A 16,380-nucleotide genomic window follows, 5' to 3' on the forward strand; every position below is an offset into this window, starting at 1 on the left:
CATTGATGTTATAAAATAGACCTACACCTGTAATACTCTAAGACGATTCTAATTGTGTCTGCGAGACCCATCAGAGCATGTGCCAGAAGCGGGCATGCTCATTGGATCCCGGCCGGCAGGTAAGACAGAAGAGGAAGGAAGTCTTCTGCCGGTCGAAATAATTAAACATATGGACTTACGGGAACTCGAGAAACTAATCGAGCCCGTAGCAAGTTTTTTTTACAGGTCCTGACGACCATTGAGAAGATCGTCGGGGAATTGGGAGCGGCACCCAAAGCACCATTGGAGAAGCATATTATTTTTTTATATATATATATATATATATATATATATATATATATATATATATATATATATAAACATACATATCTACACACACACACCTGCCCAGGTTTGTAGGTGCCGAGCTTATAATGGAAGAGTCAAATGTGGACCTTGCGTGTCTCGTCACCATGAGGCAAAGCATTTATTAAATCCCGAAACAACACTGTTAATTTTGAAAAGGGAACCAGTTAATAACCAGTGCCATTCACAAATAACACTTGTTTATGGGAAAGACTGCTAATACATACTTGAATAAATGATTCACAGTAAATAAATCATGTACAATTAGAACTGCCTACATAAAAGAATTACCATACAGCCAAATGTTTACTCACCTATCGCTATGATGAGAACTATGTGGTCTCAGCTACCAGTGGTTTAATCAACTACAACATACATTTTCTTGCCACTAATCATTCGAAGAATGGCATCCATATGTTGTTCAAAGACACCACAGGGCAAATGAGTTTGACGAAGACTGCTCATTTTCTGGCAACGCACCTCCTTGTTTATGATGCTTAATACAGAAAAGATGCATTTTTGTCATTTTTTCGAGCGGTATGTCTGACTCGCATGGACACAAACTGGCATCTTGCATCAGACAATTTTGTTGTTTCCTCCGTTGTTACCTGAAGGAGAATACTTTTTGATCTTATTATTTCACCTTGTTTTTGAGATGGGTTTTAGATTTGACATGGTCATTATAAGTACTGTTTTATGCCCAGACTATGGTATATGCTGGCAAAACTTGCAGAAAAGTTGTCCAGATTCATAAGTCGTTGGGATATTGTTGTGCCCTCAATTTTGCAGTTAAGCTTGTGTTTCTTAGTTCTTTCGTCGTAGTTAGGGTATCTGATACTGCTCGCTTCGACGGGAAGCCGGGACGGGGCAGACTTCATTGATGTCTGTGGCATGTGCTGTTGACAGGACAGGCTGGTGTCAAGTTTCCAACTGGAGCAGAGCTCAGGTCCAGTCGGCAGTCGAACATCTGTTGTTTGTGTTGAAAGCCTCGTACAAATGGCCGAGTTTGTCAAGTTTAAATATGACGGAATTTGGACGCATTTTTTGTGCGAAAAGCTAGGCCAGTCGGCCGAGTGTAAACTGGGTAAAACTATTCTGAAAACAGTTGGCGGCTCGACAAAGGGATTACATGAGCATCTGAGAAGAGTTCATCAAATAACTGTTATGAAACGAATACCAGAGGATGATGACAATATACCAACAACGTCCAAGCGTACAGCAGAGGGGCCAATGACGAAATATCTGCAGAACAAAAACGAAAGTACATTGCAGGCAGTATTGGCACGAATGACGGCTCAAGATGGACTTCTGTTCCGAATATTCGTTTCGTCAGCTGATTTACGCAAAGCACTGTCCGCACTTGATTTTGGAAATGTGCCGAATTCTGCTGAAACTGTGAAGCATCTGGTAATGGATCACGGTCATACAATCCTATTGCTGGTAACAGCAGAGATGGCTAACAAGAAGAAGCAGGGTGAGCTCTTTAGTATAACGTTTGATGAATGGACTTCCACTAGAAATCGACAATATATGAATGTGAATGTCCATGATCAAGGTCCGAAGTACTGGAACCTTGGATCAGAGTTCATGGCTCGATGTCGGCAGAGAAGTGCATTGACTTATTACAGAGTCAACTGGCAGAATTTGAGCTCAGTCTTACTGGTGAAGTAGTAGGCATCTGTACAGACGGTGCCAGTGCCATGACAAAGGTCGAAAGACTACTGGAAGTTGAGTATCAATTATGTTATGCGCACTGTATCCAGCTGGCAGTGCTAGATGTGCTGTATCGCCGCAGAGGTCGTGCTGCTACTACTGCTACAGCCGAGCCCGTACAGCCAAGTCATCTCATTACAACACTGACAACTGCGACGACGAGGAGGATGATATACTTGAGAGTCAAGATAGCAAACAAAGTCTAGAAGTTGTTGACAGATACAATGTTCTTGTGGAATTGTTAAATGAATTATATGACGATGTTGTTAACAAGGTACGTAAAATCGTCAAGATTTTTAGACGATCACCAACAAAGAATGACAACATACTTCAGCCGTATGTGAAAAGTGAATTCAGTAAAAGAAAAAAGAATCGGTCTTCTGCTAGACTGCAGGACAAGGTGGAACAGTCTGGTGGATATGTTGAGCAAATTTCTGCAATTACGGGGTCCAATACAGAAGGCACCGATTGATCTGGGGCAACAGTTACACTTAACTGACGCCGACTTCACAGTTATCAGTGAAATGGTGTCCAGTCTGGAACTGTTGAAACTTGTAGTTAATGCACTGTGCAGGCATGAAACAAATCTGATCAGCACAGAAGCAGCTCTGAAGTTCTGCATTGTCCAGCTGCAGAAGCAGAGCTCAGAATTTGCGAAGACTCTGGCAGATGTTCCCGGGTCTAGAATAAACGACAGACGAGGATTACATGCTGTGGTTCTCCAGTATCTGCATGAAAGACGGTTACTACAGACATGTTCTCTGTACCATCTAATGACGTCATCCGAAAATTTGTTCGTCGTCTGGTAACATGACTTGAACAGACTAACAGCAGTAGTTCGGCTGCAACATCCACAACACTGAAGAAGGTGGCAGCTTGCACTTCAGACAACAGCTTTGAACAGCAACTTAAAATTGCAATGTGTCGGTCTGTTGCATCCACATTATCCGTGCCAAGAAACTTGCCATCACAGAATGATGACAAGAAACTGGATGCATCAGTAAAAGCTGAAATGGTGGCGTTTCAGAGGAACGGTAAGCGCGGGCGCAGTGCCACCTACTTCAGTGGCTGGTGTACTCTGCACGAAGGTGTGCTCTCACCTGGACGACTGCACGCTGGACACGTTGTGCTTTCTACACTCCTATTACCGCAACTAACTAGCTACATGTACTTCTATGACAGCATGAACTGCTTGTAGATAAGGTTAGTCTTTTATTGGTGTAAATATATTGCAGTAGTTTTATTAAAAATAAGTGTCGGTCGTTCTAAAACCGTTCACATGTGAGATGCCCCTGCACTGTGTCATCCCCGGGTGCCCGGGATTCCCAGGAATGACATGCGGGATTCCTGAACTCCCGGGAATGGATTCCCTCATCTCTACATTACGCACATTTCCATTTTTGAATCTAAAATCCGTTTTTAAGCGTTACTTCTGTGATTCCATCCGTGTTTTCCACATCGTGTAAATCATTGGCCATACATTTTCCCCAGGCTTTTATGCCAGGTATCATGGAGATCCGGAGTGAACAACCTTTTTCACATTCTCACTTGGACTGAGGTCTGGACTCTGACTCGGCCAAATCAGGACATTCACATTGCTGTTTTGAAGCCATTCCTGTGTAGCTGTGACTTTATGCTTGGGCCCATTGTCTTGAAGGAACACAACTCTTCTCCCAAGGCAGAGGTTTCTTACGGACTTCACCTATGTTTTCCTCCAGGATTTCCCCATATTTTGCTGCCTTCATTATCCCCTCACAAGTCTTTCAGGGCCTAATGCAGAGAGGAATCCTGACAGCCTGATGTTGCCACCACTATGCTTCACAGTGTTGATGGTGTGTTTTTAATAATGTGCAGCATTTAATCAGATGACCAAAAATTGTGTCTCATCAAACCACTGAGCTTTCTTGCAGCAGAGTCTCCCATGTGCCTTTTGACAAACTCTAGCTGTGTCTGTTTTGCTCTTTGTCCCCTTCCCGTAAAGCTAAAACTGGTGAAGCACCCAGGAAACCCATTAACGTCTGCACAGTCTCTCTCGTCTCAACCAATGTAGCTTGTAACTCCTTCAGAACTGTCACAGGTCCCTCACTGGTCGTCTTCTTGGCTTGATCACTCTGTGTTTGTGCATGGTCTGCTCCAGCAGATTTCCAGGTTGCGCCATACTCTTTTCATCTCTTAATGATTGACTTAAACTATTCCATGACTTGGATATTTTCATATCTACATTCCCTGACTTGCATTTTTCCTTGCCCTTAAATTATAACAGTACGATATGAATTAATCACAGCTGTACATTACTATTTTTGTTTAATTTACTTAATGTCAAAGTTGTATTTACTTTTTTTTTTTTTAATTCAAATGTCAACAAAATGTGGAATTTGACCGGTGGGGTTAGTGTCCAAACAATTGTATGAAACTGTATGTATTCAGTGGATAAAATCTGAAGATTAGGGCACAATGATGCCTTGTGACCCTAAACTGTAATTAAAGATTCCAAAGCCTACTTAAGTCTCAAATGTCTCAACTCCAGATAAACTTTGAGGCTGAACATGCCTGAATTCTCATTAGAACAATCTGGACAAGAACAGTCCATACAGCCCAACAAAGCTCACCGGTCATGTCCACTTAATTCTTCAAAAAATAACATCAAGTGAGGTTTTCCAGGTCCCTCAAGTCCTACAGTCTACCACACTACTTGGTCTGCGGTTCTCTGTGTGAAGAAACACTTCCTAATGTTAAGGGTCAAGCAAAATGACCCCTTTTATTGGCTAACTAAAAAGATTACAATATGCAAGCTTTCGAGGCAACTCAGGCCCCTTCTTCAGGAAAGATGTAACACAGAAACTGGAGTTCCTTGTGTTTATATACACACTAGGACAAGAAACAACATTGGTAAATCTTTAAGTGAGAAATCTTATTTCATTTATGCTCATTTCCGGCGCCGCATCCGAGTGGCAGCCTTTCCAGCAGCTCCGTATACAACTTTATCTTTTTACCTTTTTATCTCTATTTCACTGATCACTTCTACCACTTTCTTTTATTTGGAATTGCTCCCTGGACACTTTTTACACATTTTTACTATTTTACTATTTGACATGGATTTTTACACTCCGAGAACCGCCTATTCAAGTAGTCAGCTTAAAGCACTGAGAAGAAATGCTTATGCCGGTGTGGTTCCTTATTTACCTGACGAGGTAAGAAGACGATATCAGGGCAGCCGAGCCGGCGCAAAGATAAAAAATAAGATTAAATCGAGACAACCTGAGAGAAAATGGCGTTATAAACCGTCGGTGCGTTCTGTGATCCTGGGAAATGTAAACTCACTACCAAATAAGATCGACGAACTGGCTGTGCTGGTGAAAAATGTCAGAACCTACAGAGTCCCAGATGCTAACGTGGAGCTACCCGGGTTTAGCACAGTTAGAGTGGACAGAGACGCAAGTACCTGTGGAAAGAAGAAAGGAGGAGGACTCGCTCTCTATGTCAATACAAAGTGGTGCAACTCAGGACATGTAAACGTTAAAATCTCCACTTGCTGCAAGGACATCGAACTGTTGGCCGTAAGTCTGCGCCCCTATTACTTGCCCAGAGAGTTTGGACACGTGATTGCTGTTATTGTTTACATCCCCCCTCAAGCGAACGCGGAGATAGCGAGTGACATCATCCATTCCGCAGTTGCTAAGTTACAAACGCAGCACCCTGAGGCTCTTGTGCTAATCGCTGGAGACTTTAACCATGTAACGCTGGACAAAACATTACCTGCCTTCTCCCAGTATGTGGATTGTAACACTCGGGGAAACAGGACTATTGACCTACTATATGCAAACGTTAAAGACGCATACAGCGCCACCCCACTGCCTGCGCTTGGGAAAGCAGATCATAACCTGGTTCTGCTTCAGCCTCAATACAAACCAAGAGTGAGGCGCTACCTACAACCACACGCTCATTCAGGAAGTGGTCCCCTGAGGCAGAGCAGGCTCTGAGAGACTGCTTTGGAACTACAGACTGGGATATATTGCTTGGGTCACATAGTGAGAACATTGAAGAGGCTGTTGAATGCACAACTGATTACATCAACTTCTGTATGGACATTGTAGTTCCAGTAAGAACAGTACACTGCTATGCTAACAACAAGCCATGGATTACAAGTGACATCAAGGGCCTTTTGAACCAGAAGAAAAGGGCTTTTAAAGGTGGTGATAAGCATGAGCTCAAGTGCCTGCAGAAGGAACTCAGAGTCCAGCTCAGGGCGAAAGAGCAGTACAGGAGAAAGCTGGAGCAGAAGTTGCAGAACAACAGTATGAAGGAAGTGTGGGATGGGATGAAGATTATCACTGGCTGCAGCTCGAAGCGGGGGGCCGCGAGACAGGCGTGGAGAGAGCAAACCAAATGAACAACTTCTTTAATAGGTTTAATCACAGTAACCCACTCTCACCTCGGAGTACTGCATCCTCCAACCATCCTTCTGCTGATACCAGCATAGGCGAGACATCCACACCCGCAATTACAGCAGGTGAGCAGAGAGCTGAAAAGATTTTGTGCCAGCAAAGCAGCGGGTTCAGATGGTGTATCGCCACGATTGCTGAAGGCCTGTGCGTTGGAACTGGGGAGTCCTCTACAGCGCATCTTCAACCTGAGCCTGGAACAGGGGAGAGTCCCGAGGCTTTGGAAAACATCTTGTATCACGTCCTAGTGAGCTGAATGACTTCCGGCCTGTTGCTCTGACGTCACATCTGATGAAGACCATGGAGCGGCTGCTGCTTCACCACCTGAGGCCACAGGTCCGTCACGCCCTCGACCCTCTGCAGTTCGCATACCAGGAGAAGGTGGGAGCGGAGGATGCCATCATCTATATGCTTCATCGATCCCTCTCCCACCTGGACAGAGGCAGTGGTGCTGTAAGAATTATGTTTTTGGACTTCTCTAGCGCCTTCAACACCATCCAACCTCTGCTCCTTAGGGACAAGCTGACTGAGATGGGAGTAGATTCACACCTGGTGGCATGGATTGTGGACTATCTTACAGACAGACCTCAATATGTGCGTCTTGGGAACTGCAGGTCTGACATTGTGTGCAGCAATACAGGGGCACCGTAGGGGACTGTACTTTCTCCGGTCCTGTTCAATCTATATACATCAGACTTCCAATATGACTCGAGTCCTGCCACGTGCAAAAGTTCGCTGATGACACTGCTATTGTGGGCTGCATCAGGAGTGGGCAGGAGGAGGAGTACAGAAAGTTAATCAAAGACTTTGTTAAATGGTGCGACTCAAACCACTTACACCTTAACACCAGCAAGACCAAGGAGCTGGTGGTGGATTTTAGGAGGCCCAGGCCCCTCATGGACCCTGTGATCATCAGAGGTGACTGTGTGCAGAGGGTGCAGACCTTAAATATCTGGGAGTGCAGCTGGATGACAAATTGGACTGGACTGCCAATACTGATGCTCTATGTAAGAAAGGTCAGAGCAGACTATACTTTCTGAGAAGGTTGGCATCCTTCAACATCTGCAGTAAGATGCTGCAGATGTTCTACCAGACGGTTGTGGCGAGTGCCCTCTTCTACGCGGTGGTGTGCTGGGGTGGCAGCATAAAGATGAAAGACGCCTCACGCCTGGACAAACTTGTTAAGAAGGCAGGCTCCATTGTAGGATTAAAGTTGGACAGTTTAACATCTGTGGCAGAGCGACGGGCACTAAGCAAACTCCTGTCAATCATGAAGAATCCACTGCATCCACTTAACAGTGTCATCTCCAGGCAGAGGAGTAGCTTCAGTGACAGACTTTTGTCACCGTCTTGCTCCACTGACAGACTGAGGAGATCGTTCCTCCCCACACTATGCGACTCTTCAATTCCACCCGGGGGAGTAAATGCTAACATTAATTTTATTTTAATTCTTTTCATTTTTATTACTATTTAATTTAATATTGTTTCTTTGTATCAGTATACTGCTGCTGGATTATGTGAATTTCCCCTTGGGATTAATAAAGTATCTATCTATCTATCTATCTAAATGTAAAACACCCTAGTACTACTAATGGTACTAAAGTTTCCAACTGTGTCCCCGTGTTCTTGATGAACTCATTTTAAAGTCACCGTCTCGATCCACTGGACTAATTCCCTTCATCATTTTAAACACTTCAGTCAGGTCTCCTCTTAATGTTTTGCTTAAACTGAAAAAGGCTCAGCTCTCACAGTTCAACTAACAATCAATAACTGGGTGCAAAGAACCAATCTGCAGGAACAATAAAAAAAAAAAAAAGCACCGAGGCAGAGTTGTAGATTTAAAATGCATCTACATCAGTACCCATTATTTGATACAGTGGAACCTCGGGTCACGAACGTCTCGGACCACGTACAAATCGGGTTACGACCAAAAAGTTCGCCAAACTTTTGCATCTGTTCACGACCACACACTCGGGTGACGAACAAGCCAGTTTCCCTTCCGGTTCGTACGCGACAATTTCCGCAAGTGTTCAGTCTCTCCCTATACACTGTTCTCGGTCAGACGTGTGCATGCAAGGTTAGCTTTCTTGGTTGTTTATGGTTAGTTTTTGTATAAATTACGAATTTTTCAAATGTTCATTTTTTCCCCGTGCTTAAAACTCATTAAAAAAAAGTGTTTACAGCGAACGGTTCGTAATGCTGTAGCGTGAACTCTTGCAATGTTAGTGTGCATTAGCTGTGCATTCTATGGTATAATTAGCTATTTTTGTGCTTAAAAATCTTTAAAAAATATATATATATTATATATATACGTACATACATTCATACATACATACATACATACAGTTTGTACGGTCTGGAACGGATCAATTGTATGTACATAAATCCTATGGGGGAAATTAGTTCAGGTGACGACCAAATCGGGTTGCGACAAGAGTTTTGGAACGAATTACGGTCATGACCCGAGGTTCCATCGTATGTGAATGTCAAGCACCATTTCATTTTATTTTTCAGATCTTTGCATTTCCTGGATGAAACACACAGAACCAAAAAAAAAAAAACACAACTTATTTGAAATCAACGGCTTTAAAATATTTGCATTATAGCAAATATTTGTATTTGTTCTGTGACTGGCAATTAGATATAACCCTGGATGAAAAACCCAACACCCACACAATAACAAAAAAAATAATAATTACATTTATATAGCACCTTTCTTGCTACACAAAGCATTTTTACATACACAGAGGTTGAACTATTTCAACCACCAGGATGATACAATGGCAGCCATTTTTGCGCCAATCCGCTCACCACACATCAGCTACTAGGTGGTGAAGGGGGTGAGAGAGCTAGCCAATTACAAAACGGGGATGATTAGGGGGTCAGAATGGATGAGAGGTTGTGATGTGCAATTTTAGTCAGGCCATCGGGATTCACCCCACTCATTTCAAATGATTCCCAGAGATCTTTACTGACCACAGAGAGTTAGGGCCTCGGTTTTACATCTCATCTGAAGGACGGTACCATATTTACAACCCAATGTCCAAACGCAATACTCGCCAAATCCCTGAGACATGGAGCTTTTCTCAGCGAGACACCTAACCAAGTCAAAGTGAACGGACCCTAATGCTAGATAAATCAATCAGTCAATCCAGTGGGCTCATTTTTAAGAGTTGTGGTGAAGACAAAACAACATTCTGGGGGCATCTGAAATCCAGTATGCAAAGCTGGACTTTTCTCACCTCATTTCTACCAGCATTACTGCCCCTTCAACAGCGAAAGCAACTAGAGGTAGAGTCAAAAATGCTTTAGAGCACACTGCAAGACCACAGGCCGGGGCACATTTAATCCTTAAATACCGCTCTGGCTGCCTTCCCATATACAATCATATTAAGTCTTGATATACAAACAAATCCCTTTACTCATATAAAGCAAACTTCATCTTAAAACTCCAGTTCAACACGTGTGGTTACAAACACAGTACAGTTGAGATGTAGCACCATCAGGAGGTCAAACACACAGAAAAATGCAGCAAATACGGGCTGTATGAAGCCTTAAAACATTTAATGAAATAAACGCAATGTTCAAAAGAAGGAAAACTGCAGGATTATTTTTTAAAGATACATCTTGTAAGATTTTTGAGCTCTTTTGAGGCCCTCCTCAACTATGCCACACAACAAAACATGGTTGACGTGTCTGTCGAGGCAACCGCAGGTCTGCAGCTTCTCCGTGTAACACGGCAGTCACCTGATGTGTGATGTGGGGAACATTCTAACCCGGTTACTGACTTGTTTCAGCTAACTTGAAATGGTAGCTCCTATTTGGATAAATACCCTGACTCTTCTGGTTTTGATTGCAATTAATTTGGTTCTCTTGAAGACTTTAGACTCAGCTTCTTCTCCGGAGTGCAAGACAGTGACTCACTTATCACATGTTATCAGAAGTGGGGTCTTGCACCAATGGATGTTCAAGAGGCCCACAATGCTCCATTCCTATGCGAAACCTTCCTCCTGAAAGGCTCAATGATCAGGACACTCCTAAAGCAGTAGATTCTTCTCTGTATGGCTACTTGTCTCTTGGCCAAGGGACATTAGTTTTGGGTGTGGACAGGTTCAGGACTTTGTTGAAAAACATTTGAGTGCATTGTGGAAAAGCTTGCTATTGACACAATTTTGTCCTGGACAAACAAAGACCTTTGTGATGAGATGTCCACTCACTGCTACACCTGACCGGCAGACTAGAGGACTGGAAATAGAGGGGCTACTTGTCTGTTTGTTTGCTGTGTCTGTGTGTATTGAAGTGGTAGCTCCCTTTTGAATAAATATCTTGACTGTTCCAGTTTTGATTCGACTAAAGCTGGTTTTCTTGAAGCCTTCAGACTCAGCATTTTCTCTCGGGTAGAAGACGATGACTCGCACATCACAATTTATTGACTTATTGTTCTCCTTTCAATGTAAGCATTGCATTTCAAAAAGACACAGAGTATGCATTAATTCTAATAATATCAAGACTTTTAATAAGTAGCTTCTAACCCCCTCTGAAATTAGAAAATTAGAAACATTTTAATGAGAACAGAGCATTCAGTCCAACAAAACTTACCGATCCTATCCACCTAATTTCACCAAAAAAAAAAAAAGAAAACATCTAGTCGACTTTTGACTTCCCCTGAAGTCCTATTCTCTACCACAAGTCAAGTCAATCATGCACTGGTACAGCACGTTACTGCACCCACTACACAACGAAAGAGCTCGGGATCCCGGTTGGCAACCCCCCAGGGAGACACGCGGTGCAGTCCCACCCTCCGGAAATGACATTCCATCTGCCACAGCCAGGTGTTACATGGGCGACCCCTTGGCCTGGTCCAGCCACTCGGGTGCTCGGCAATGAAGATCCTACGAGCTGAATCACCCTCGGGGAAATCGCACCACATGGCCATCGTGCCGTAAGTGACACTCCCTCACAATGCAGGTAATGTGCCTCATTCGGGACTCCATGAGCAACACAAAGTCAAACCAGCGGTACCCAAGGATTCTCTGAAGAGACACAAGGAGTCCAGTCTTCATCTCAAGTCATTGAATAGCATCCATGTCTTGCACTCATATAGCAAGACAGATAGCACCAGGACTCTAAAGACTTGGACCTTCGTCCTTTTGCAGAGATATCAGGAGCACCACACCCCGCATGCTCTACCAATCCATCTACTGACTTAATAGGAAGAGTCACCAGAGACATGAATGTCACTGCCAAAGCACCGCCATGGAACATCTTGTCTCTCTCTCTCTCTCTCTCTCTCTCTCCACCACACTTTTTGGTAATTTATTTAACGTGATCGTGTGAAGGAAAACATTTGTGTGAAATCTGCCCTTAACAAGTTTCCAACTGTATCACCGTGTTCTTGATGAACTCATTTTAATCTTTCCTCATAATTCATCCCCTACAGCTCTGGAATCAGCCTGGTCAATCTCTCTGGTCTTTTAATAATGCTGCTATGTCTTTTTGTAGCACAGAAACCAAAACTACACACAGTACTTCAAATGAAGCCTGACTGGGGCATTATAAATATTAATGGGTGTAAAAAATGAGGTATGAGAGAGAGAGTACAGACGTCAGGTGGAGAACTTTGTTTCTTGATGCAAAGAAAACTGTCTGCATCTCTCCATCAGCAAAACCAAAGAACTGGTTATTGACTTTGCAACACCATTGGGCCTCTATGTCCAATCACTATTCAGGGAGTGGATGTGGAGGTGGTGCCCCTGTTACAAGTACTTGAGGTGTCCACATCAATGACAGGCTGGGCTGGTCTCATAGCACAGAGAAACTACAGAAGAAAGAGCGGAGCAGTCTTATCTTGGGAGACCGAGGTCCTACAATGTAGATAGCAACATCCCATGTTTCTTCTACAATTCCGTGATGGTCTGGACAATTTTCTACAGTGTAATTTTCTACTGTCCGGTAACATCACTTCAAGAGAGGCCACCTGAATTAACAAGCTAAGTAAAAGTTCAGGCTCAGTTATGGAATGCTTTCTCTGTCCCTTGGAGATAGTAGAGGAAGAGAGAATGAAGACAAAACTGAAAGCCATTATGAACAACGCTGCACATCCTCACTCTGACACACCAACACCGAGAACTTTCAGCCAACGAATCATTCAGCAGAAGTGTGTCAAGAAAAACTAAATTATACTGAGAGTATTAAATATTCTATACTATACTAACTGATAAACTACACTAGTAGCAACTACCAGACATACAATACTACAGTATACTACATTGCTAGTAAAGTGCATGCTGATACAAAAAAACACTTAACTGAGAGCTGAAGCCGAATAAACCCAAAACTGAGCTCTTTGGACAATTATCTGATAGCAATTATCAGAAATTCTATAATATACTGACTGATACTAACAGTATATATTGATAGTAAAATCTTATAAACTGGAAGTTAAAGTTCAATGAGACCAAACCTGGGCTGACTGGCTACATAACCTATGCTACTATTAAATATCAGATATACAATACTACAGTATATTACATTCATAATAAAGTAAATACTGATGCAAAAAATGTTTTAAATGGGAGCTGTAGTCCGATGAGACCAAAAAGGGGCTCTCTGGCTATACAAACTATACTAATGACATATCTGATACACTGATGGTAAAGAATATCCCAATAACAAACTATTAGTATCAGATATACAACACTTGATAGAAGAGTACCTACTGAAACAAATGCTGTAAATGGGAGTTGTAGTCCAATGAGACCAAAACCGGGCTCTTTGACTAGACAAACTTCTCGTTTATTATTTGTCAGTGGAGAGATGTACTTAAATAAGTGAACCTCATATCCACCAGGGAATACGCAAGTCTGTTATTTTTGATATACTTTAGTAATCCTCGAGGGAAAATTTTTCTTAATCTGATCTTTGGGGATTCACAGCGCTGGGCCTATATATTCTACAATGATATAAAATGTCTCATGCGTATGAAACAGTGTTGTGTATTTGTACTGACGTTTATATTGTATTGCCATAGAATCAGTGCTCCTGTTGTCCTCCCACAGTCCAAAGTAGGATAGGTGAATTGGCGATTCTAAATTGTGTGTGTGCGCCATGCGGTGGGCTGGCGCCCTTCCTAGGGTTTGTTTCCTGCCTTGCGCCCTGTGTTGGTTGGAATTGGCTCCAGCAGACCTCCGTGACCCTGTAGTTAGGATATAGCGGGTTGGACAATGGATGGATGGATGCCATAGAATCAGGTCTTAAGCAACTGATGTCATTGTGACATTTTTTTAAATTAAAGTGACGTCATCATTCTGGCCGAAACACAACTCTTCCCGCGTCATTTCAATACTTAGAATATTGAATAGCCCCGTAGTTTTTTATTTAATATACGTCTGCGCGCTTTTGCTGTTGCTTTAATATCTTTTCAAATAATTCTTACCACTGATGTTAGCACTTTCTTATTCAACTGTCAAATAAGTACTCCTCGAGACAGGTGCTTTACAGCCCTCCACAACACCGACTCGATCAGCTTCCCCATCAAACTCTGGTCCACTTGTGCTCTACTCCAACGAACACTACCGAGGCGCGTACTTGTGAAGGTGTCCACCCGGGCCACTATAGCGGTGCACTCCCCCGTCCGCCCACCAAGCCGGTCCCCGCGTGTCCTCTCAACTGTAAAAATACGGCGCCGTAGCCTCTCTTACCCGCTGCCTTTCAGTTCCGACCTTAAACACGCTTGGCTGGCAGACAGGCGGGCAGAATCGACACCACCTGCGCCGGTCCCACTCACTCTCAGTGCATCAAGCCGAGTTCTAATTACCCCTTTAAGCCAAGACTATTATACGTGCACTTCTTCAATGAACGCTGCAATAAACAAAACGTCGAATACCCAAAAAAGAACAAAATAGAACACACATGGGGGTGTTTCGAAAAAAATGGGGTCCTTTTTTGGCACATAAAATGCACGTCTGTGATGCAAATAACAGCAGTCGGCGCGGGTTTAGCGGACAGCGACCTCCAACGCTTTTAAGCCGCGTCTCGTGTACTTTGAAAGAGGGCGCGATGCGCACGTTCGGGGGGTGGGGGGACATTTCATTTACGCATCCCACCTCTTCTTTTCCCCCCCTCAACTTAAAAGAAAGGAAAACTCCCGATAAAAATTGGGGCTGCTCGGGGCCATCTAACACATTCGGCTTCACCAATCCCGTCTTTAATATTTCAATATCTCCCTCCGTTTATTTCTATTGGCGGTGGGTGGATAAGTGGGTGGGGGCTGAAAGCACAAAAAAAAACTTTTTTTTATGCATACAACATCAAAAGAGTTGAAACTAAAATAAGCGATATCATTTACGCGGTGCCCGATGAGCTTGAACAATAAGCCCCCCAACTGAGGCGAAAAAAAATAACTACGGGGGTGCTTTTAGCGTTATGCGCAGTTATCAAAACAATAATAAAACTAAACTTTGTTGCCCCCCCACCTCGCGCATTTCCGTAGTCTCCCATCGCATGGGGATGCGGTGCGTGCGACGGACACGGGGGTCAATCCGCTTGCTCATCAACATCCAACAAGACGGCTCCGCCGCCTCCTTCTCATCCTCCTCCTCTTCCTCCTCAGTCACCCTCATCATCCTCAGTGTGGCAGCACACTTCGGAAAGACAAAAAAAAAAAGAAAAAGAAAACCAGGCGGTCAAGTCGCCAAGCGGACTACCCACCCCAGCACAGACCCTCATTAGTTTAAGACGCCGTCCTCCTACCTCCGACCCGGTACATGTTCGCGGCCATATCTGCCCCGGGTCCTGGCGTCTCCAGGAAGGGGGATCTCCAACGCCGCCTCGCCGCCGCCGCTACTGCTGCTGGAAAATGGTGGCTCGATCAATAGAGAGCACAGCAGCCGAGGGGATTTAAAGAGACAGTGCACCTTTTTCTTCTTCTTTTTCTTTTTCTCGCCTTCGCCCAGCACATCGGCGAGCGTTCCGCTTAGTTCATTGAGACAGCGGGTCCACGCGCTTCAACCCGCTTAAGACCCCCAGGTCGTGCGACAGGGTGAGTGGGAGGAGCCAACGCGCAAGCTGGGGGGGGAGGAGACGACGACGACGGTGGCCGCAGCAATGGACGCACCCAGACGTGATGGAGATGGTGAGGAAGAGGAAGCCAACCTCCCTAGTCCAACACCAGGGTCACGTGTTACATGAAACGTGAAGAAAAGGTGTGCCATATTAAGGTAGTGCCTCTCAATCTGTGGGACCACAGGACCCCGCCGGGAGTAGCATGCAGAGTAAGTTGTTTGATTTGGAAATTCTAGGAGCTGAAAGTGATCGTCTTGAGGGATATGAGGACCTCGATTTCTTAGATGGCTAGAACAAGCCACCATTTATTCTACTTTCCTTGAAGTGCCCAGTGCCTCCCCCCCTGTGGTTCCCTCACTTTCTCCTGAAAGAAATCGCCCTTTCGTTTTTCAGTTTGCTAAAAGCAGAGCTTGGTCTCAATATAAATAGTTTTAAATCCCATTCGGACACAGTTGGTTTAACACCAGGGCTGATCGCCATTCCCAAAGGCTGTTTGTGAGGGGGGGTTGCCAACCAGGATCCTGCGCTGTTTCGTCGTGTTGTCGGTGGGGCAACTCACTGTACCAGTGCATGACTCCCAACCTGACCAGACCTGATTTAATGAGAGGGGTGGGGGACCGAGAGAGGCTTTTTTTTTGGCATAGGGGGTCTTAGAAGAAAGTAGTTTGAGAAGTGCCATCTTAAGGTGTACTTATGACCCCACACCAGTTAATGATTCTAGCCATCCAAACAGTGAAACCACCTTGGAAGTCCAGCCACTATTTAATGTGATGAAAGAGTGTCGTCACTGCAGGTCGGCAGTTATATACAGAGGATG

The 16,380-nt window shown here is 44.0% G+C and overlaps 1 protein-coding gene across 3 annotated transcripts in view; it reads right to left on the reverse strand.

Moving 5' to 3' along the window:
- mta1 (metastasis associated 1) overlaps window positions 1-15,551 on the reverse strand; it is a 112,413-nt gene extending 96,862 nt beyond the window's left edge. Inside the window, exon 1 of one of the 3 annotated variants that reach the window (XM_039741812.1) lies at window positions 15,252-15,551. In XM_039741812.1, coding sequence (XP_039597746.1) covers window positions 15,252-15,279 — 28 coding nt within the window. In that variant the 5' untranslated portion in view covers window positions 15,280-15,551. Of the gene's footprint in view, window positions 1-14,974; window positions 15,015-15,251 lie in introns of those variants that run through there. The other 2 variants (XM_039741814.1, XM_039741813.1) reach the window with 2 other exon arrangements.
- Between the last annotated feature and the right edge of the window lie 829 nt (window positions 15,552-16,380).

This window comes from Polypterus senegalus, chromosome 18 (genome assembly GCF_016835505.1).
Source record: "Polypterus senegalus isolate Bchr_013 chromosome 18, ASM1683550v1, whole genome shotgun sequence".
NCBI classification, from domain to species: domain Eukaryota; kingdom Metazoa; phylum Chordata; class Cladistia; order Polypteriformes; family Polypteridae; genus Polypterus; species Polypterus senegalus.